At 37.9% G+C, this 24,853-nt stretch overlaps 1 protein-coding gene across 1 annotated transcript in view; it reads right to left on the reverse strand.

Moving 5' to 3' along the window:
* Positions 1-4,732: 4,732 nt before the first annotated feature.
* The window catches only part of AFAP1L1 (actin filament associated protein 1 like 1), a gene marked incomplete at its 5' end in the record, with an annotated part of 37,245 nt that continues 17,124 nt past the window's right edge, over positions 4,733-24,853 (reverse strand). Inside the window, 9 exons of the mRNA XM_051978942.1 lie at positions 4,733-6,577; positions 10,178-10,300; positions 11,591-11,769; positions 18,135-18,299; positions 19,428-19,539; positions 20,270-20,342; positions 20,769-20,914; positions 22,636-22,847; positions 23,854-24,006. Coding sequence (XP_051834902.1) covers positions 6,554-6,577; positions 10,178-10,300; positions 11,591-11,769; positions 18,135-18,299; positions 19,428-19,539; positions 20,270-20,342; positions 20,769-20,914; positions 22,636-22,847; positions 23,854-24,006 — 1,187 coding nt within the window. The remainder of the gene's footprint in view (positions 6,578-10,177; positions 10,301-11,590; positions 11,770-18,134; positions 18,300-19,427; positions 19,540-20,269; positions 20,343-20,768; positions 20,915-22,635; positions 22,848-23,853; positions 24,007-24,853) is intronic.

The following is a 24,853-nucleotide window of genomic DNA, read 5'->3' on the forward strand; positions in this document are numbered from 1 at the left end:
TAAGTAAAAAAAAAAAAAATCACACATTAAAAACTAGAAAAAAATGTTTGAAACATCAAGAATCAGTCAAACAAACTTAAAGGAATAAAAAAATGAAAAAAGATGTAAAATTCCTTACTGGAAAAACAGCTAACCTGGAAAATAGATCCAGAAGAGACAATTTAAAAATTATTGGTCTACCTGAAGGCTGTGACCAAAAAAAATCCCACCCCAAATGTTCACATGGACAATGTGTGCCCAATATGTGGTAGAGCTTTCTGAGTTCGAATTGGTCTGATCAGCACAGCTGGACACATTGTACCTTGACTCTAATAGAGTGATGTCATTTTGGTCCTCTTCGAGAATGAAGGATGGCAGCCAAATAACCAGTAAGAAAAGCTATTCTTTTTCTTAAAATAGCTTATGTTGCTTTTGGATATTCCCAAGTGTTAGAATTTTTTTTTAAATATCAAACTGAAATATGCTGCTTGTAAATCTTATCTACCATTTTATAAGTGGGGAAGGATCTGTTTGAGAGCAGCTATCATTCTAAATGTGTAATAGAACCTTTATTTGAAAGAAAATCCTTAACCATAATTTTCTACTTTTATAGTTTCTCTGAGATTTTGGTTTAGTATGAAGCGATATGATCCAGGAAATTTTTAAAGGAACTTAGGAAATAGTGCTGCAGGTTTGGAGTCATAGGGTCTTAGATAGTGGTTGTGGGACATTGATATCACTCTTGTGAGGATTTTTAAAAACCAGTTTCCTAGAACAATGCTGTGACTGAAATGACCAGTTTGGGATGTGGAAGGAAGATGAGGGAAATAATTTCCTTCTTTTTTTTTTTTTGAGAAGTCAGGGTCATAGGTGAAAAAAGTTATTATATTGTCAAATGTAGTTGTTTCTTTTGATTATTTTGTTTTATTCTTTTTTATCTCCTGGAGTGAGGAAGAGTATTATGTTTCTGTGTCTGTGTGTGTGTGTGTGTGTGTGTGTGTGTGTGTGTGTATGTATATAGGTATATGTGTGTGTGTGTGTGTGTGTGTGTGTGTGTATAAATGACCACGATGTAAAAACTAAAAGCATAAATAAAACTTTAATTTTACTTTTTAAAAAAGGAAGTTAATTGAACCTCCAGCTCAACTGTATTTTTATTGATATCTCCTAGAATATTAAGTTTTCACATTTCTACATACTTCTGTTTTGTTCCTTTGTACTATTGTGCCTCTCCTCTTCTAACAGGTTATGGAAATTCTGTTCATCTTTAAGTCACCTTTTTCACTTTACCTTCTCTGATTCCTTTATATTCCCCTCATCTTCAGCCAAAAATGATTCCTCTTTCCTTGAATTTTTCATAACACATAGTTTGTATCATTAATAAATCATCTAGGATCACCTCATACTCCTGCTCAAAGACTAAATGGGGATCCCTATTGTCTCTAGCAGTAGTCTCTAAACCTTTCTGAACTTATATCCCCATAGGAAAAAAAATTCAGGATACAACTCTGATTTATAGCCTTATAAATTATATGCCTATACTATTGTATTAATAATTTTGTATATTACAAAATATACAAAATAGATGAGCTAAATGTAAAATAGTAAAGAAGTGACATGGTTAGTTCTGCAATTGAGGAAAATTACTTTGGCAGTCCCTTGATTGAAGAGAAGGGAACAGCATAGAAGCCATGTAGAAGGCTATTGCTATAGTATAACCGAGAGGTTTGAAGGTCTGAATCAAGTAGTTCTGTGAATAGTGAGAAGCAGACTGATAGGAAAGTTGTTATAGAGGCACAAATAGCAGGATGTGGCAACTGATTGGCTATGCGAGGTGAGAGGAATGAAGGGTCCAAGATAATCTTGGTTGCAAATCTGAGTGACTGCAAAGATAGTGTTCAGAATAAGAGATAGGTAAGGGGTGGAAGAAGGTAATGTGATCACAACCAATAGATACCTTTTTATCCACCAAAAAAAAAAATGAAACATGAGGAAAGAATCTTGTTAATTACTGTACTACAACCCAAGAGAACCAGAAGTGGAATTTTGCCCACCTAGAGATTCTTGAGTTACATTTAGGCTCTCATGATATGTGAGATGCTATGGTTCCCTACTCCCAACGCAGATTTTAGTTTAGTCATTTTCATTTGGGTTTGACTTTTCATGATCCCAGTGGAGTTTTCTTGGCAAAGAGAATTAAGTGGTTTGCCATTTCTTTCTCCAGTTCATTTTACAGATGAGGAAATAAGGCAAACAAGTTAGGCAACTTGCTCAGAGTAGCATAGCTAGTAATTCTGAGACTGAATTCTAACTTAGGTGTCCTGACTCTAGCATTCTATCTACTACACTATCTAGTTGTCCCCATATCATGTAGGTTAGGCTAGTTCTTTTCCTAAAAGGCACAGAATCTGTCCCCAGGAATTGGTTGGCCCAAGATGCTATCTGAAATCTTCCATTTTGTGTAGCTTCTTAGTGGTCTCAGGCCACATTGATGTGTGATTTCCTGTTTGCCTGAGGACATAAACATGCTGCCCACATGAGTATGTTTTACTTCTTAGAAATCCCAAATCATATGTGTCACCTCCCTCTACTGCATTTCCATATGGAGTGAAATCTATATATTTTATATGTACGTACTTATCTGCTTTATTCTTGTTTTTTCTAAGCCATGGTTAAATAAATCTTTTTGTTAATGCTAATATTTAGGTATCTTGCTTAGTTTTAATGATAGAACATCTAAGACCCCAACAAAAGACCAGGCCCTGGTAGCCGTGAGTTAAAGAGAGGTGCATTAACAGGAGAGTGCCTTTGTTGAATGTTGAACAAGTGCTGTTGTTGAGGGAGCCTTAGTTGCAGTGGGACTTAGTTGAGTTCCCAATTACTCTGAGACAAGCAGAGAGAGTTGTTTATGGAATTATCTTGTTCTTAAGTGGGCCTTTGTTGCTTGACCCTTCTTGAATTCCTTGTTGATTTCTTATTTACAAAATCATGACCTCAGATGTCACTCTCCCTCCACTCCCCACCCCACTCCACTTTACAATTAGTTATTTAGGAACTTACCCTGCCTTATCACATCTTCCCCTTTGTTAATGGTGTGAGTTTCATTAGGAATTTTAACTGCTGCTAACAGCATAATAAAATCTTTGCTTCTTGATTTAGAGGTGGTCTCAGCGTACAAGTTATTTTGTGACACTTTATGACACTAGCCTGAATATATATTTTCTCTATATTCTGGCTTCTATATATATTCTATCTATCTATCTATCTATCTATCTATCTATATAAACTCTATATTCTGGCTTATTTTTCTTTACTCCCTTATATAGACTGCATTCCATTCAATTTATACTACTATTTGTTATGAAAATTCTACATGCTTTTTCTATTTCTGTGTAATTCCACAGCCTAGAAAATACTATTTTTTCTTCATCTTTACCTATGGAAAACTTACTCTACCAGGATCTAAATTAGGTATCATTTCCTTCGTCAAGCTAATACCAATCTCATCCTCCAATTACACACATATTATAGTCTCAAATTTTCTTAGATAATTCTTACTTCTATCTCATTTTACCTTATATTTTGTTGTAAGCTTGGGTCAGGGCCTGACTTTATCTGAAGTACAGGTCTCTGCAGAAAAGCTGGTATTTAACATTTATTGAATTGAATTCCATTTGGCAATCATTACATCTTATATTGCAGTTATTAATGTCCCCAGTTTTATTTCTATCACTTCCAAGAATAGAAACTGAATCATATTTATTTTTATTTCCCACATCAGACTTCACACATAGTAATTAGGGGCTCAAAAATGGTTGGTAGATTCTTATTTGAAGTTTTTCTTTATCCCATGAATATTTAGGTGCATAATTATATTTGATTATATGGCCTATGGGCCATGTAAGCTGAGACCTCAGAAGAAACCTATAGCTCGATGAACTCTCAGCCCCTTGGCTCATAGAATGGAATAGATGGTGATTAATAAAGATAAAAGGGAGCTTAATTTTTTAAGGGCAAGGACTCTATCTTTTTATCCCAGCACAGGATAAATACTGAACATTCAATAGTAAAATTTTATTAATTTTCAAAAAATTAATTTAATTGCCCATTGGGAGCTCCCTGAACTCTCTTCCATTAAACTCCAGCAATTTAAATGGGATAAGTAAAAAGATCACCTCCCTCATCTAAACTCAGCACTGCTTATTTGGACAGCTCTAATCAAGTTAAAGTCCAGCTATTGATTGTGAGCCATGTAAGACAATACATCACAGAGCAAAGGATACTAATTGATTAAGCCTGTATTCCAGTCCTAAGTCTTCAACTAGTGGTGCAAATATATTACTTGAGCTCTAGTTTTCTTCCTTATCAAAGAGAGACAACACCTCTAGGGCTGGTGTGAAGATCCCATGAAATAAGGTACTTGAAAATAACTCCACAAGGAAGACTTCCCCACTACACTGTAAACCCCCTGAGGCCAGAGACCTGGTTCTATCTAGATTCATAAAAGTTGCTTTAAAGGTTGTTGTTAAAGGTCATTTACTCCAATCCTTTTGATAAATGAATCCTAGGCTCAGAGATAAAATGTTCCACCCAGTCAAGTTGCCCAGAACTTGTCTCCTAGTCTAATACTCTTCAAAACAAACCTTGTCTCTAACTTAGCCTGCAAACAATAGACATTTGAGAAATTGAATTTGAAACTGTAGGGTCCTAAGTAACTTTTCAAAACCCCCTGACAAAACTGCTGACGCCACAATGAAGTTACAAAGTTTTGTCTTTATTGGAGGAAAACAACACAAACTTTTAAAGTGCATACAGTTTTTAAACAGTAACTTGTGGCACAGTATGCTTAAGCACTCAACATCTAAGGTCCCCACTTCCTTACTGTGCTTACACTAATTCAGCAGGGCTTCCTTTGGTCTTTGATAATGAACTATTTTACAGGAAGGTGGGAAAGGGAAAGAGAAAGAGCTCTTTTCCCTAGTGAGCTGCACATCAGGATGAAAGAAGAGAAATCTTGAGTACCTAGATTTCTCAACTCTTTTCAAGCAGATTTCTATTCTGAGATTAATTGGCAGATGCATCACATGTAAAGAGAGGAGACTGATAGGTATTAGGATAGAGTCCCAGGAAAGAGAACATCTGTACGTTTGCTCCATTAAAACATCTGCATCATTGGCTCATATCTTCCTATGGAGTATATAAATTCACAGGATTTTGAGTGTTAAGGGACTTTCCTTTATTTTGTATTTTATCAAACTTGTAGGTTTGAGTAGCTAACCAGTCATACAGGTTATAAGTTGCAGGGCTGAAATATAATAATAGCTTATTTCTATAGCACTTTAACATTTCCAAAACACTTTATATACAATGTTTCATTTGATTTTCACAAAAGCTTTGTGAGGTAGGTGTTATTATTGTCCCCACTTTGAAGATGAGGAAATTGAGGCTCAGTCACATTAAGTGACTGCCCTCAGAACACACACTTTCTAAGTGTCTGAAGCAGGTTTCAAACCCAGGTCCTCTGACCCCAAATCCTGCCTGACTATGAGCAGGTGTCTGCCTGTAAATGTGCTATTAGTATGGTAACCTTGTATCTGTCTATCACTCTCCTTAGGGTTAGCCTGAGCATAATATGTGCCACAAAACATCCACTTGCATAAATTTTCACCACTTCTTCAGATCTTTGCTTTCATGTCAATCAGCTTTGGTTGATAACATGTACAGCAGACACTCCCATTGGTTAGTTGTCCTGTTTCCCAGAAGGAAATCCCCAAAAGGGAAAAGATGAAGGGTCACAGGATTCACATTCTGCAAAGCTTTAGCCCAAGTTTAAATAAGTCATTATTTTAGTCATCTCCCGGTATCTCCTCATGGTGTGGAAGTGACCCTGGGACCTTCAAGGCTATACCAGCATATCAGAGGCTCTAGTCAGGTCCTAGCATGATGGAAAGACTTCAAGCCCAGGCCTGGTGAGGACAATGCATTGTCAGTCAGGTGAGATTTAGGTTACAAAGTTTTGCAGGATCATAGCCACTGATGAACATCGATTAAAATAGAGGAGGTTGTTCAAGCCATGTCTCAGCCTGCTTCCAGTAGCTACCAGGGTCCCAGGAGCCCTTTACAGTGTCATAAGAGGAGCTTATCCTTATTACGGCATTCCATACAGTTCAGTGTTTCCTTATCTCATTTCAGATATTAAAATGGGATTCTGAGGATCAGATGAAGGTGATTCATCAGTTTCTTACTTCTTCAAATGAAATGGCCAATCAGATATTGTTACTTAATTGTCCTTTCCCTCCAATCTTCATTCCCACTCCCACCCCTCAAATCCCAGTGTCTTTTTCATTCCATCACTTGCATATTCATCCAATCCCTCCCTCCTCATGTCCCCTATAACAAGATACCTCTTTTTCCCTCCCTTCCCTCCCCTCTCCCTGCCCCCAACAAAGAAAATGAAGATGGTCTTCATGTGTTCCCAAACAGCGGTACTTTTCTATGGCTTTCAGAAAAATGGGGCTGAAAGGTTGGATTGGAGAAGCTGCTACTCCCAGAGGATATATTTCTCAAGTTTCTCTTAGGTTTTCTTCATTTCCCATTCCTGCAAAGCAGAAAGACAAATAAATTTAACTGAACAGTACTTGAGAAGAATGAAGACCATGCATTTGCCATTTCCTTTATTAGCTATTCCCCTTGGATGAGTGGTCACTTCTGCCACAGAGGTCAGGGGGTAGAAAAAATACCACCTGTGTCTAGGTGAGATACACAGACATGTCATGGGTAGCTTTGGGGATGGTAAGCCTAAGAGCCCCATTACAGGCATCATAAGAGAATCTCAGTCTAATCCCCTCGTTTTACAGCAGAGGAAGCCAAGGTCCAGAAAGCAGGGAAATAACCATATAATTTCAGAAACTGAGAGACTTCAGTCCCTGGCAAATGGTCTTTGTTCTCCCTAAGCATTTATTATTTGAATAGCTTTTTATCACTCTAAGATGGAATCACCATTAAGGCCCTAAGGTACGGGACCAAGAGCCATTTATAACAAAAATATTAGTTCATATTTGTAAAGCAATTGAGGGTTTATGAAATGCTTTTACAGCCATTATCTAACTTGAAACTAACAATAAGCCTGTGTAATATATTCATGTTTTACTGTAGCTAATATCCCAATCACTAATAGAGGTAGACAATGTGTGGCTTATCACCCAGAAGAAGTAGTAGCATCACATACTCTTAATAGGCAATTTGTTGATATTTGCCCAGATATTGAGTGCCAACTACAGAATCCAGGAATATTCTGGACTGCAACAGTTACAGCTGACCATCCTATGTCCACTATCTATATAAATGGCATACTATTGAAAGGGTTAATAGACACAGGTGCAGATTGTACAGTCATTAGAGGTGCCAACTGGCCCAGTCATTGGCCAAAGATTACAGCAAACACCCATGTGTCTGGCATAGGAGCATCAATAGCAGCTGAAGTTAGTGCTACCTCTTTGGGATGGATATTTGAAGGTGAAACAAGAGTTTTTACTCCTTTTGTAGTTGAAAAAAAAATCCCCCATCAATCTATGAGGAAGAGATATCTTACAACAGGTAGGATTACAAATGAGTACTTTGGCTTTTTAGGCAGGACTGCTGTTGAAGGCCTGCCTGTATTCGGATCTGTTCCCATTCAATGGAAAACTGATACACCCATGTGAGTATGACAATATATGTGTGTATGTGTGTGTGTGTGTGTGTGTGTGTGTGTAATGTTTGGGCTAGCTTTCTGGAGGACCTTGGGATCAGCTTGAGTCCTTGGTCTTAGTAGAGAAGTGATGAAGTCAGAAGAGCCATCATGTAGCTGGTCAAAGATAGAATGTCTGTCTTCCAGTCCTTCTTAGCCCTTATATATCTTATTGTAATTATATCGTTACAGCATACTGATTTTGTATGAACTTAGAGAACCATTTCATAACCATACTAAGTACTAAATATATATGTGAATTAGAGAATCATTATCTCATCATTATCTCACACCTTGTTTCAAGTATACTTCTCCAGAGTTCCAGCTCTCTCTACATTTTACAGAGAAGGAATATTAGCAAAAGAAGAGATATTTACTTAGACTATACAGCCACTACATACCAGAACTGGGACTGGAACCTAGTTTCTTGGCAAGCACACAGCATGGTGTGACAGAAGGAGCATGGGATTTAGAGGTGGAAACCTGGATTCAGGTCCTAACTATGCTACTTACAGTGTGATCTCTACCATGTTCCTAAGCCTTAGTTTTCTCCAGATGATAATAATGCTTTAGACTCCTTACTGCATAGGATTTGAAAATCTTAAATAAAGTACCAAAGAAACAGAATAGTGATCTTCCTGAGGTAGGTGATTTTTTTTTTTTGTCAAAAAATATTAGTCCTACAAAATCACAGAATTTTAGAAACAACTTTAACAGGCATCTAGTTCAGACCATATTTGAAAAGACATCCCTTCTATGTCAGAAAAATAAGTGAAGAAGTTCTTATGATAGTCCTATGGGTGGTAATAAGACCCTGGTCCAGGACTACAACAGTGGGGATGAATATGGAAGTGAATGAATATGGAAGTTGACTTAAAAGATACAATAGAAGTTACTAGGTTCTTCATTAAAGTCCTGCTCTAATGCTTCCTTATGGTGCAGAGGTGACCTTGGATTCTCAAAAGCTAGGAAGCACATATTTGAGCAGATCTTGACAAACTGAAAAGGTTTAAAGTAGGAACCTAGAAAAGAATTATATTTATGTACTAGTGAATGCAAAGAAACTCATGATTAGGTTGGATGCAGGCTGCAAATGTTAGCCACAGCAACCCTCCAAAATCATATTACAGGGAGTTGCAATCTCATAGTATGAGGGATTTCAAATGAAATCATTTTCGAAACTTTAAAGTAAGGCTCGACAGAACCCAAAAACTCTAGTAGAATCACGTAATTTAGAACTAGAAATACATCATCTGGTCAGACAGTTACGTGGTCCAGTAGATAAAGTGCTGGACTGAAGATAAGAACTCAGTTCAACTCTGACCTTGGACACTGACTAGCCATGTGATTCCTAGGAAAATCACTTAAACTATCTGCTTCAGTTTTCTCATTTGCAAAATGAGAATGATAGTACTAACACTGCAGGATTGTTTGGAAGGATAAATTCCTTCTGGTATTCCTTTGGGTATTTGACTTATTGGTAAAGTGTTTTTGCAGACCTGAAAATACTATGTGAATAATGTTATATGAATATTAGATATCATCCCAACCCTTCATTTTAAAGATGGAGAAACTGAGACTTAGAGAAGATTAAGGACTTACTCAGTTTCACAAAAATAATAGAGCTTCTTTGACACCAAGTAACAATAGTGAGCATTTATTTGCAGAACACTTTCATATTTTATTTTATTTGATCCTCACAACAACCCTGGAAGATACAATTATCTCCATATAAAATTCCTTATCCATAAAAGATAAGGAAGTTGAGGCAAATAGAGATTAAGTGACTTGCTCAGTATCACACAGCTATGAAATGACTGAAGTAATATTGGAACGCAGGCCTTCCTGATTCCACATCTGATACTCACTTAATCTATTATACCACGTAACTGCCAATCAGGTGATTAGCTGTTTCCTAAAACAATAACAAAAATGACTCTTTAAAGACAGGATCATTTTTTTGTCCTCTGTATCCTCTGCAATACATAGTATTGCTAGAACACATAGTATACACTGTGAATGAAGTGAAATAGTGAATGACTGACCAAAATTAGTCTAGTCCAGAGTTTAGTGGAAAAAACTAACCATATCATATTAGAGCCAATTTTTACGTTTTCAGTGTGAGCATTTATATATTGGAATTCAGCAAATGCTACAAATGAGGGCTTGATTTATTGTTTTGTTGATTAGATTTAAGAAAGTGAAGGTGAAAATGTTAATAATGAAGATTGAATTTAAAAGTGTGTTCTGCATTTTTAGACTGCCCATTATAAAACATGAATGAATCTGAGTGAGTTCCTAATGAGTCGAGATCTGCAAGGGCATTTAGCTAATGTGGAGGAAGACACTCAAACCCAGAGACTAGTCCATATCAAGTTGGTGGCAGATCCAGGATTAATAGGCCAGTTTCTGCTCTTATAGCTGCTTTTCTAATTGTTGTGAATTCTGTGTAAAGTGATTTGCCCATACTTTGGCCTTCTGGAGCACTTTTCCTTTGCTGGAAACATTGATAGATGGGCTTCTCTTCCTCAGTTCTGATGTACAGTTGACAGGAGGAGAAGATTCTTGGCTGGGAGGCTTATTTGCTGTTTCCTAGGGAGAGCAACAGAGAAGTTGAGAATTCTGGAGAAAACTGCCTGCTTCATATTAAGAGAAGGCAAGGACAAGATTAGCCTATGTGAGCTGGGTTACTGCAGATCTCTAATGACTGTGCAACTTGTCAATTCTCCCTAACTATAACCCCTTCCCCCCATGCCCATCATACACCTTAACCTGATAAAATTCCTTTTTCATAGGACCAAGGGAAAGCACCTTGAAAAATCCTAGGTCCAATTTGCTTATTTTTCTCTGAAAACTGAGGCCCAGTGAATTGAAGAACCTTATTTAAGGCTGGGCTTAGGTGTCATTTCCTCCATGAAGTCTTCACTGATTCCTTTCACTAAAAGTGATTCCTCCTTATATCTCTTTTCTCTTTCCATTTAACCTCTCCTAGATACTTTGTGGACGTCAATTTGGTAATTTGCAGCAAGGAACAGTTGAAAGAATATAAACTTCAAATCAAGAAACTGAATCCCAGTCCTCTTTTTAATGCTTCTTGGAATAGACAAATAGTGTGGTGTAGTGGGAACAGCATTGGACGAAAAGTCAAAAGTCCAAGGTTCAAATTTAAGCTCCAACTCTAATTTCATATATGATCTCTCTAATTGGGCCTCAGTTTCCTCACCAATTGAATGAAAAGGTTGGACTAAGTGCTCTAGAAGACCCCTTAGAGCAGGGGTCCTCAAACTATGGCCCGCAGGCCAGATGCAGCAGCTGAGGACAATTATCCCCCTCACCCAGGGCTATGAAATTTCTTTATTTAAAGGCTCACAAAACAAAGTTTTTGTTTTTACTATAGTCCAGCCCTCCAACAGTCTGAGGGACAGTGAACTGGCCCCCTATTTAAAAAGTTTGAGGATTCCTGCACTTAGAGAATGAAATAACATAAGATTGTAGGGCTCTATGATTATCCTCATCAGTAACCTGAGGATCATAATGCTTAAACTATCTACCTTATACGACACTGCAAATAAAAGCATTGTAATCCACAAGATGCTATACACATCTGAATTGTAATGTCTCATTGTCTCATTGTCTCTACAAGACAGTAAACTCCTTGAAGATAGAAATTATATCTTATTTTATTTTGCTATACTGGATTTCTACCAGAGGGGCTTGCTGAATTGAAGTCAGCTGAATCACAGAAGCTGGGAAAGTTTCTGAGAGAAGCAATCAAGGCTGCTCTTTTCCATCTCCTAACACCCCAAACAGAGATCCCAGACTGAATAGCTATCCATAACATATGTGTGGAGGAGGATACGGGAAGGAAAAATGTCTACTTACTCCAGTCTTGCATTGGCTGGCCACAGCAAGCCCAAGAGCTGGGCCTCCCGCCAGGGATTGTTTCAGGCTCTCCTTCACGGCCACAAGCTTCAGCTCAAGATCAATCCTTCTCTCCTCCTTCTCCCGGCACTGGGCTTCTAGCATCACTAGCTTTTCTTCTAGATCCTTTAACCTTGTTTCTGTTTTCAAGGAGCACAAAGTTTTGAGGATGCTGTCAGGAGTTATGGAGTCAAGTGAGACCTCAATAATAGTATTGTGCCTAGTTCTAAGAGTCACAATTTAAGAAAAACATTGATGAGTAATAACTGATGTAGTATGAAGTATAGCAATCAATGGAAAATATTTTAGTAAAATTATCTTATTGTAAATTCAGAAGATATGGCAGTATGTGTAGATTAGATAGAGGAAACACTGAAACAAGGAGACCGGTTAGTGTTGGGTAGTCCAGTGGCCATTCCAGAATCAAGCCCAACTGTCCCAATAATCCTGATGAGATATACCAGATAGAATGTGCTCTTATTTGTTGACTATACACAGATAAATGTGAACATGCAGAGGGATAGTATTATTTTTACAACAATCCTGTGAAGTACGTGCTACAGGCATTATTAACCTCATCTTACAGATAGAGAAACTGGGTCAGAAAGGTTAAAAAGCTTGTCTAGTCACACAAACAGCAAGATTAGAATCCAACTCTCTTGCAATTACATTGTGCTCTCTCTAGAGGAAAATAATGGGAAAAAGGATTCAAAACCATAGCACACCAAGAGTGGTTGAGTCTGGGGAAGAGAAGATTTAAAAGTGACTTTAAGGAAGTCACTTATAAAAACCTCTCTATCTCAGATTTCTCATCTGTAAAATGAGGGATTTAGACAATATAAATTCTAAAATTCCTTCCACTCTATATCAATGACTTTTGATAGCAAAGACCCCTTAATATCTAGCATAATGCTTTTGCATATAGTATAGATTTAATAAATGTTTAATTGAGGTGACTGGCTTTGTCACCATCCTTTCTTTCTTCTGCCTTTCCTTTTTCTCTCTTCTGTATATGCATGTATGAGTTTGTATGTATTGATCTATTTATATCTTTATTTTTATTTTAAGAGGTAGATCAGATTCTATTGTGGTACAACTCATTTGGATTATGGGGACAGCTAGATTTGATCCTGCTGTGGCCCCTTTGGCAGCCTCACCTCAGCAGTTTTCCCTTTTATCTAATCCATCTTGCACATACTGACATCTTAATATTTATAATTTGAAATTCTGATACATCACTCAGCTCAAAAACATTCACTGGCTTCTTCTTATCTACAGGGACATACAAACTCCTTATCCTGGCTTCTAAGATGTAGTTCCAATCTACTTTTTCTTACCTCATATACTACTTTCTGCCCAAACTAACTTGGTCTTACCTGTTTTTGCCTCTGTGCATTTGTGACAACAGTCCCTCAGGAATTCTACAAGAACCTCTCATCATATCTCTGACTACTGAACATTCTATTTTTATCTCTTCTAATAATACCTCTTTTACCTCTTCTTAATCATATTCTAACTAATTTATCATATACCTTATGCTCCTATCAGTAAATTCTCCCAGGGCATTTCAACTTTGTATCCCCATTATCTAGCATAGCGTCTAGTACATTATGTTTATTAAATCGAATTTAATTTTTCCTAGACTAGTTGTTTCATGTCTGCCTAACTGTTTGACTCCTCAGGGTCATCCACAATCCCAGCATCAATAGCCCTTCTATGAGATGCAATTGGCTGTTTCCCTTCCTTTCTCAACCTTGAAGCTTTCAGCTGTTCAATTATTTCAGATCTCAGGAACCACCTAGTCCAACCCATTTTACATAAAAAACATCCAAAATCAAGAAGATAAACCACAGGTAGCATGTAGCAGTCTGATCCCATGTCTTGGGACTGTAATTTTAGTGTTTTCCCACTGGCTCTTCCAGTTTTTTAATGAAGAAAAGTTGGAGCATTATATTCTTATGTGTGAATGCCCTCTCTGCCTGATAGTTAAGGAGAGAAACGAAATTTCCACTTTAACCACTAGATGGCACCAGCTCATGGCACCATAAGACTAGAATCTGCTTGAAGTTACTTAAAAGTATAATATTCAAAATAGAGGATGAAAGTCGCCCTGTTTTCCCACCTGGCCTGGCATTCTAAGAAGTATTGTGTAAATTCATAAAGCCACACTTTATGAGATTAATGTTGTTCATTCTTTATTTTCAAGGACCAATGATACCCCACCACAAGGAGGATGTCTTCATCTAAGTAGTTTCAAAGTAATCAGCCTCACTCTCTCTTTCAGACTCAAAGTCCAGTAGCAAGACCCAAAGTCAAGATGACTAGTGATGGATGACCCAGAATGCATTGGGTGACCTTGTCCTTTATCAATATGAAGATAATGGTAAACTCTACCGAAAAGCTGGGGCTATTCGCCTTCATGAGAGACTGTCAGGTTGGGGATGGGGGAGAACGGTGTGAAGTGTTATGGAAGCTGTCTGAGTATGTGACAGCTTGTCAGGAGGTAATCAATTTCCTGTCATAGAATCATATAGAATTGGAAAAATAAAGCTTATCTAATCCCAACTCCTTCATTTTATGTAGTAAGAAAATAAGGTACAGAAACACTCAGATTACAAGAAGGCAGTACTCTGGGATTCAAAACCTTGTCCTATGACTCTAAATCCAGAACTCTTTCCACTGAATTACATTTCCTTATCACTAGATGACTTCAAGGGGTGCCTGCACTTCCACTTGTAAAGTAGTTGCCTATACAGATGTGAGTTGTGATAGCGCTCCAGGGGTACTCAATCAATCAATCAATAAACAGTTCTGAAGCACTAAGAATATGCCAGACATTCTGGTAGGCACTTGGGATATAAAAACAAAAGGGAAAACAGTCTCTATGTTTGAGGAGCTTACCATCTAGTGGGAGAGACTACCTATACAGGAGAGAACACTTGCAGGTGGGGGCATCAGGAAAAGAGTCATGAAAAGAAAGGGTATAGAGGCAAGTAGATGGCACAGTGGATGGAACCCTAGGCCTGAAGCCAGCTTCAGACACTTAAGGCTTACTAGCTGTGTCATCCTGGGCAAATTACTTAATTCCAATTGCCAGGAAGAAAAAAGAGAGTTAGAATACTTGTTATACAGGAAGGATATCAAGAATGTTAATCTTCCTAGATTTAGGTAAGTAAAAAGAGGAGCAGTGTGAATATTCTGGAAAAGGAGATTGGAATCAGGTTGTGAAGGATCTTCAACGTGGGGGGGGGAGAGAGTTTATATTTATTTGATCCTGAAGGTAAGAGTGAGCCATTGAGATTTTATTCAGTAAGGGGTGATATGATCAGATGTATGTTCTAGGAAAGTCAGCTGTGTGAAGGATGAATTTCAGGAGTCCATTTTTCATTCTGAGATTCTATAAGATCTGGAACCCAACCCAGAAGAGTGAAACGAAATTAACCATTTGGCAAGAAGAAAGAGACACACCTTTTATCCAAGACAGACAGCCAAGAACAGCAAGTTCTATCTAGGACATATAGAAGTGGGAGGAAAAGAGACAAAGCTGAGACTGCTTATAGGGAAAATATGGTGTGTAAAGTGTAGGAGGGCTGATGTGTTAGACAGCCAGGTGGTCAGTATTCCTCAGGAAGAGAGATAGTTCACTGCCAATTTTAAGAATAAGTAGGACCACAGGTCTAGAATTACGAAAACTCATGTTCCTAAGTTCAAAGCTGTCTTGATCCCTGTTTTGGAACAAATCTAAACCTTTTCCAGATGCTAGAAGATAATGTATCATTTTAACTTGTCCTTGTTTACTAAAGCTAAATATCCCTAGTTTTTTTCAGCTTCATAGATTCCCTTACCTTCCTAGTTATTCTTCCCTTCAGCTTATCAATGTCCTCCTAAATGTGATATCTAGAATCTTCCTCCTTACGATCATTACCCATTGGTTCTGCTTCTATTTTCCATAGCTACATATAAGTCTAATCCCTTAGATTTGAAGAAATAGAGAGAGCAATATATTTTAAGTCAGAGGGACTGCTTTTGAATCCCTGATGAATGTGGTCTTGAGCATGTCATTTAATAGCTGAAGGCCTCGATTTACTTAAGGTACCTCTAAGCTCTATATAATTTATAATTTTAAAGCTATAACCAATTGGAAAAAGGACTTCTCCTTTTCTATCCCATACATGCAAAACACAGATAGGAAGAACAAACAGTGGAGAGGTACTGTTTCAAAATGTAAGATTAAAGCAGTTCATAAAAGTAAGAAAGCCACGGTATCTCAAGACTAGAGATCCAATTTGAGTTTTGGCTACTAAGCCCAAATAGGATTATGGGGCAGTAGCATGGGACTTACAGGCTGGGAGGTAGGGACAATGGAAGAGGTATAAGAGCTAAATCTCTGGTGGTTTCCAGCAGAGCAAGAGAGCCACTTTTATTTAGATTGGCTCAAATACTGGTGAAATAAGAAACGAGTTCAGAATGACTTTTTAGAGAGCCCAGGCAAACCTTCGACACAAGAAGAGATTTTCTGGACAAGGTGAGAGTAGAAATACTTACATTTATTCCTAAGCTATGCACCTTGAATCGTAAGCTTTGGCTCTACCTCTTAAAGGGACCTTGAGTAAGCCCTTATTTTCTCTAAACCTCAATCTTCTCATCTGGAAAATCTAGAAACACTAACATCATAGGATTGTTGTTATAATGTCCATTAAGCACTATAGGAACCTGAAAGTGCTACATCCATGTTCTTTGACTTCTCAAATATTCTCCCCAGCTACCTCCCCAAGGCTCGGGCTTCATTTCACTCTCTTGTCTTTCCAGTCCTAATCAGGCAATTCACTTGTTCAATATCATAGTCATTTATGCTTTTTTCATGTAATCCACTTCTCCCATTTTGCTCAACAATGCGAGAGGAATCCACAAATCCATGCCAATGAATCCATTACAAATTTATGCCATCTAATTTCAATTTGTCCTTCAGTTTAGTAAAGCAATCCTATACTCTTCCCCAATTGATTATCTCACTTTTCAGTTGTTCTAAACCTTTCTCTTCTCTCCGAAACCATCCCATACCACTCCCTCTCCCTAGTTTCAAAAAGAGATGGACTCATATTCCAGAGACATTTCATCCTGAGCTCCCTATTCTTCCCTACGTTACATCTCAAAATCTAACATTATTCCTCATTTTCTTTATCTTTAAATTATTTCTTATAAAGAAATGTCACTTCTCATCAAGGCAGACTTAAAACTTTAAGCCCATTGCCTTTAATTTTCTATGGCTGATTGCCCCATTTTTTCATCCCTACTCTTATCTTTTTCTCACTTTTCTCCCATTCTGTTATCTATAAACATAATCTTCATTAGACCCTATTATCTTTTATCTTTCCTCCTTTTCTCAGCTAAATTCCTAGAAAAGCTAAAAATACCTCCATTTTTACTTAACTTGAAGCTACTTTATCCATCATTATCAATGATCGCTTATTTGCTAAATTATGGCAATCCTCTCATCTTTTCTTACTTCTCATCCTTCTCACCATTATCTGCTGAATTTGACACTGAGGACCACTCAGTCTCCTGGACATTATTTTCTCTCTGAGTTTTTAAATTACTTTCTCCTGATGCTCCTCCTGCCTACTTTAACACTTTTTTTCTATATCCTTTCCTGGCTTGTCTTCCATATCATCTAATGGATGATTACCACCTAATTTTGGGTTGCTCCCCAAGGCTCTGTTCTTGGCCCTCTTCTCCTCCTCCTATACTCACTGATCTGATCAACTTGCATGAGTTTAATTATCATATCTGTGCAAATGAATTCCAGAATTAAACACAATTTCTTTCCTTTTTATTCAATCCCCTTTCCTCCTACACAAGGCTTTTCCTGACCTTCTTACTGCTACTAAGGCTTCTCTCATAAATTATCCTGTATTCCCCCCTATAACCTATAAATTCCTGTTATGTTTTGCTTGACAATACATGTTTATAACAGGACATTCCACATTTTTGATTTCTCAGTGAAGAAGAAGGATGGGGACAAGTGGGATCGAGAGAAGCCATATCATTTGAAAATTAAAATTTAATTTGAATAATTGATAAATTATTTAAATGATTTTAATAAATTAATTTAATCAATGTTCTAAGAGGCCAGCACTAAAGCACCTAGCATATAGAAAGTATTTAATAAGTGCCTCTCAAATAAGTGCCTCATATAATTTTTTTCCTTTATGGAAAAAAGCTAATAATTTTTGAGACAAGTTTACAAAAAAATTATTTTTGAAAATCATTAAGGAGAATAAAAATTAATTATTGGATTATTGGGTGACATCATAGCCAAAAGAATATACATTTTAGTCTAAAGGGCCATAGAAAGGAAAACTCAGTTCCTCTCTGTGTTGTGCGCACCTTTCCACCCCCCACAGCTGCTCTCGATTCCCAGGAACTTTCTGGGTCTTGCCCAGATTTTCCTAGCGACCATGTTATTCTGAAGGATTCTCCTGACCAGGATAAGGAACACCAGTACCTGCACTGTTTTTCAGAGCCTCTTTTAGCTCTCTCTTCTCTTTGCGTAGGGTCATTAGCTCATTCCTAATCAAACTCTTCTCAGTCTCCAGCTTCTCCTTTTCCACCAGGTACCTGCGGGCATCTTCCTCTGCCCGGTTCTTCCCATACTTATATTGATTGGCACCTATAAAGATGGAGCAGAGGAAAAAGGCCCAACAGCATTGTTACAGAGACAGAATTCCAGATAGGAGGTACAATTTCTATTTCCAGAGAGTTATACAATCCCACCCAAGCATAAATATATGCATATGTAGGTGATGGTACATATACATATGTACATGTATGATCTACAGTGTATGTTGTAATGCTGTTTTAAGAGTTTGAAATTGCACTAAAACTTTTGGGACACACACACACAAATAGGAGATCCTGTCTCCTTAGTTGATATATAATCATAAATTAAGGAATAGCTAACAGAGGAAATGAGCAATTAATAGATTAACAGAGTGAAAAGATGTATCTATGTCCTGTTATGCCATTACAAAATATGAAAGAATTCCCCTTGATAGAATTAGAAGGGCAGTTAATTGGCCATTGACTGGTGGAAGATTAGCCACAACCTTAATGAACCTTTAAGAGCTAAATTTGTCAGCTAAATGCATGTGAGGCCGGGAGCAACTCTGTGGATTTCTGAACCTTTGCAAGAAGAGAACAAGGTGTGAGGATCCATCTTTTCTTCCCTTCTTGGCTATGGCAGTTTGCTCCATAGCTGCTAGTTAAAAAAGGAGACAAGGGCACAGAGAATCAAGGGAGGAAGAAGGTATGACCTCTGGTTTCAGAGAGAGCCAACCATGGGAAGAATCTGGCATCTATCTGGGAATTGATTGCAGAGATCCCAGCCTAGTGAACCCTGCAGTAGAAATATTGTCCCTAAGCGGGAGCAACATAAAGACATCTCACCTCAATAGAAAAGGCATTGGGCCCCCGTAATACTAGAGGTAAGAGATGTCTTAGCTACATGGGCTTCTTACCCCTTTTGTTTCTCCCTTCCAGGGTACTCTTAAATCAATGTCTACTTTTAGAACAAAGAATATGGAATATTAAACAAAGAATATAGAATATTAGGGTCAGAAGAAGTTTAGGAACATAAAATGTTGGAATCTGAATTATTAGAGAAATATAAAATATTACTCCTAACAGGCCTACTAGATAACATAACATTAGAGCATAAGACTTCAGAGCTTAAAGGGCCCTTAGAAATCTTCCCCATCTTCCACCTTAATTGGGGAAGAAGTCTCTAGACAGAACCTACTGGAAGCATGGCGCTTGATTTTGACTTGTGGGTCTATACGGATTGACTTCTCACTGCAGGAAGAGGCATGTCGCTTCACCTGGGCCCCAGATGGACGCTTAGGTTCATCATCCTAAAGAGAGAAGCAAAAATACTATTTAGCAATTAAGAAAACTCTATTTTAGCTCCACAGGTTGACGTATGACAGCCATGCTTCTTGACAAAGGTTGAATAAAATTTCACTGCTGTAGGCTCAGATGCATTAAATGTGGGAAGCAACTTGGTTAGACTTAGACAGATATTAGGAAGCATTGTGATCCCTGAAAGCAAAGCCAGGAGTTAGTGCGGAGAAGGGAAGAAAAAAGGGATTAAATATTTATATAGTACCTACTACCTGTCAGGCACTGTGCTAGGCACTATTTACAAATTCTGTTTCATTGATCTTCACAATAACCCTGATAGGTGCTATAGTATCCCCATTTTATAGTTAAGGAAACTGAGGCAAAAAGAGATTTTGTAACTTAAAGCACTTAACCCTGTTTGCCTAGGTTTCCTCATTTGTAAAATGAGCTGAAGGAAATGGCAAACCAGTCCAGCATCTTTGCCAAGAAAACCCCCAAAGGGGTCACAGTCAGATACAACTGAAAATGATTGAACAATAACAACTTCCTGGCTCCCTGTCTAGTGCTCTAGCCACTCTGCCCACCAACCATCTCCAGATTTAAAGAAGTAACTCTCAGGACTCGTGGTAATATTAGGATACCACTATGGTTACGGAGAAAGGGAGAAAAGGAGTTAAAGCAAGTTAAAGAAGCAGAGCCAGGGACTGGGCAGTCTACTGGGCAGGATTTACATGCTCATACCTGCATCTTCTCATAGGGGACCTCATCATAGACCCTAGGCTCAGGCCATTGGCCTTGACAGGAACTTGCAAATCTGGATAGCAGAAAACAAAGGGAAGGAGAGAAGCAAATTTCTAATTTTAAGCTTCTTAGGCTTCAGAACTATTAAAAATAATACTCGTACTTTTTCCTCAAACATCTATTATTAATCTATCAGTCCACCCATCTAGTTGTATGTTTATCTGTCAGCCATCTGGCTAGCTGTACAACCATCTAGTTATCTGTTCATTTGCCCTTTTTCGTCTCTGTCCATTTATTGATCTCTCTTCCTACATTTTTTCACCTCCCTCCACAGAGTTCTTTATAGCTTATCCTGTTCTTTACTAAGCCTCTCCTTCCTCCTCCCTTTCCCCCAATATGACCAGTTCATTTCCCTTGATAACTTGGCTGGAGGAGTGTGATCTGATAACTTCCTACTTGGGGACACACTGGCTCTGACCACTAGATGTAAGGCTCTTACAAAAAGGAGTGTCGCCCAGCACTAACAATGCTGGCTATCGTCTCCACATCTACATAGTCATAGTGCAGGGCCTCAGGAGGTACTCTGGAGCCTGTTTCAGCCAGCAGCAGCCCCAACCAGCGGCCCATATCTTCAGAACAGCTTGCCTAGTAGGAGACACAATTAAAACAGGCCATGGTGAATATCTAGAAGAGCTCAGGAAATGTTCGAGGTCCAGATTCTAAAGTAATCCTGTTCATTTTCTTTTTCTTTCCTCCTTTTTATAGACCTTCTAATCTCTATCCTATTTTCTCCTCTACCATCCATCTTTGACTCTACTAAGATACTAAGAATACTACACCTAAAAATCATTAGCCCTCACCGCCCCCCCCCCACCATTTCCTGAGTAATGTTCAGATTCTTTGCCTAACATACAAAGTCCTCTACAACTTGGAGCCACCCTCTCTTTCTAGCTTTATATCTTTTTTTTTTTTTTTTCCCTACATACTCTATTCTTCAGCCATAGTGGAAAACCATCTGATTTCTGGACACTCACATAAACACATACTTAAACTTCTGCATCTTTGTTCAGGTTGCTCCCTGTATGAGTAATACCTTCTCTTCCTTCTGTATCTGGCTAACTTTCTTTTTAAATCACAAGTCAAAAGCTCCTTCCTAGAAGAAACTTTTTCTATTCCCTCAAATTGATAATGACCTTATCTATCATTGTTTTACAATTCTCTCTACTTAGCAATGTAATACTGTGTGTTATAGTTGTGTCATATTTCTTTAATAAAGTATAAGTTCATTCAGAGTAGTGAGAATCTTATTCTATTTCCTTTAGTGCCTATCATAATATTCTGTGTACTTCTTGCACTTAATAAATGTGTTCAAATGACTGACTGATATAAATCTCATTTGATCCAGACAATTCTATTAGGTAGGTGCTATTACTGTCTGCATCTTAAAGATGATAAAATTTGATTTTGTATAGATTATATATGCATATATATTTTGTATATGTATAGTTTGTATAGAGTAAGTGCCTGCCTATGGTCTAGTTAGTTAGTTTGTATGGTAGGCTTTGAACCAAAATTATCATGACTTCAAGGCTAATTCTGAATCCATTATACCTTTCAGGGAAATCAATAGTTATCTCCAAAAGTCTAGACCTGATAGGTAGCTAGGTGATACAGTGGATAGAATGTTGGGTGTGAAGTCAGAAAGACTCGAGTTCAAATGTGACCTTACTATGTGACCCTAAATAAGTCATTTAATTTCTTCCTACTTCAGTTTCCTCAACTGTGAAGATAATAATAGCACCTACCTCATAGGATTGTTATGAGGATCAAATGTGATAATGTGTATAATACCTATTATATAGTAGGCATTTCATAAATGTTTGTTTCCTTCACTTTTCTAGGCTCCAGATCATCTAAAGACCTTATAGGCTCAATCATGTGATAAAGTGAATTCTAGGTAGCTTGGCATTCTACATACAAGGTCCTTTCCAGCTTCTATGATCCCTCCTAACTTTAGCATGCTCTACGTTGATATTCTAAATTCTGAAGTTTAAGATCATTTTAAAAATCCCTTCTTGCTCTGACGTTCTAGGTTTTATATTTCCAATTGGTTCTTCTTAACACAAGTAGTCAAGTCAAGAATTCTACATATACCTGGGGGTATATTTCTAAGCTTATTTTGAAAGAGGAGAAATCATCCTCAAATTATAGAGAAATAGAGGCAGAAAGAAGGGGAGGGATTTACTAACAGATAGTGTGCTATGTAATATATAATAGCTCATATTTATGTTGTCTTTTAGGAAAAAAATCTTAAAAACACGGCTCTTTCCAAATCTTCAAACCACATAGAACATTTCAGAAATTACCTCCAAGATAGAGATCTCCTGCCGTCCACGGAGAATCCTGAAAGCAAATGGATGTTTGGGGCCAAAACCTGGCACAACCTCACAGCCCTGAAGAGTGATGGCATTTACATGGGTCCGGAGGTCTGTGCGGTCCTTGTGGAAATATAATATGTTGCCTTTGAGACGACACCAGCGTTCCTTCCAGCACTGATTTCCCAAGACGTTCAAGTAACCTGCAAGTATGGGAAAAAAGAAACTTGTGATGTTTTGATGATTTACATTTCAGACATAGGACCATAGCATCCTAAAATTTCAGGGCTAGGAAAGCCCTTAAAGCATCCCATCTCTGGGAACAAATAGGAGCTGTCTGAGTCTGTGATAACACAGGTCTATTGATCCATGACCCCCTCTACTGCCATGACCAAACACCAGCACCACTAGAACCTGGATCACTGGTGAAAGAAATGAGGAAGAGCCTGGGTATGAGGAGTAGTAAGGCTGGGGCATCACACCCACCTGCAGATGATTTTTAAAAATTGAGAATAATAAGGATGGCAAAGAACTGGAACTAAAGTAAATACACATTGATTGAAGAATAACTGAAAAAAACATGATGCATTAACGTAATGGATTATCACTATGTGGTAAACGATGTTTTATATGAAGAATTCAGAGAAGGGTGGAAATGACCAGCTACTAAGTGAAGTAAGTACTAGGAAAATGAGCAAGAGCTCTTCTTATTTTGAACACAGACTATTAGACCTGGAAGGGATCATAGAACATAATGTCATCAAATCTAGAATTGGAAGGGATCTAGAGGCCTCTTAGCTCAAGTCTTATGGTGTTTCCTGTTGAGAAGTGATAGGCCAAGTAGCATAGATCATACTTGGTCTTCACTCTTGACTGGACTAATAACTTCTTAATTAGTCTTTTTCTAGTATCTCCCTTTTCCAATCCATCCTTCAGAGTTACTAAAATAATTTTCATAAGATACAGGTCTGACCATATCATTCTTCTGTTCAGAAACTTTCTAGAATTCAAATTCTTTTCCTTAACATTGAAGAATCTCTGCAAACTGATTCTTGCTTCTTTTTGTTGCCTTTGCATCACTCCTATTGCCTTGCATACAACAATGCATAGAAAATAAATATTTCCTAAATTGAACTGAGACATCATGCACTGTGTAGGAAGCAAGGCAATTCAAGCCCTCTCGAGGTCCTTATAAACTCCTATACCAACCAAAGTTTGGGACCCCTTCCTCCGCTGGGGACATCTGGGCATCTTCAGTCAGTGACTTCTTCTTGGAGAAGCTAATGATGCGGTTAATCTTCCGGCCAGCGGCACGGCTGACAGAGCCCTTCAGTTCCGCCAGGCTGCTCTTCTTGCCTCTTCCTATCACAGAAACAGAAGGAGGAATAGGGTGAAGAAACTTGTTTCCAGAATTCATCTTTATCCTGCTCATTATCCTTCCTGATCCTTGGAATTGGAAATAGATTTGGAAGAGAGGGTCTCTGAGATCCTTTCCAGGTATAAAAATTCACAAACTTAGATAGTATTCTTAGTTAAGTCACATAAACTCTGTTGCCTTCAGTTTTCTTATCTAAAAACAAGGACAACATTTACAGAGTACTTCAACATTTTCCAACTGCTTTAAATATGTAAACAATATTTACAACAACCCCATGAGGTAAGTTTCATTATTATTCCCATTTTACAGCTGAGAAAGCTGAGGCTGTGAGAAGTTGAGCTAGTAAGTATTTGAGGTAGAATTCATATTCAGGATTTTTTGTAGTCTGGCATTCTATCCCCATTCTGTTACCTAACTGCCATATATAGTCATAGCAACAAAAATAGCTGATATTTATATAGTGCTTCCTACTATGTGACAAGCATTGTGTTAAGCATTTTACCAATTTTTACCCCATTTGGCCCTCACAATCCTGGAAGCTAAGTGCTATCATTTTACAGTGTCTTCATTTTACAGATGAGAAAACTAAAGCAGATAACAAGAATGCCATGTTTAATAAGAGCTGTGAGTTTCACAAGACTACTTAAGTAATCAACAGGAGACTGAGATAGGTAAGAAAGGCTTCCCCCACCCCCATTTTATAAAGAAAATCAAGGCTAAGTGGATTGTCTAAGATGCCTCAGCCACTGCTTGTGCAATGATGTCACGGATGCTTGATGGGAAGAGCCTGCAAACTGTCTCCTCGGACTGTATTCCTGGGTCACACAGCCC

This window comes from Antechinus flavipes, chromosome 2, assembly GCF_016432865.1.
Source record: "Antechinus flavipes isolate AdamAnt ecotype Samford, QLD, Australia chromosome 2, AdamAnt_v2, whole genome shotgun sequence".
Lineage (NCBI taxonomy): Eukaryota > Metazoa > Chordata > Mammalia > Dasyuromorphia > Dasyuridae > Antechinus > Antechinus flavipes.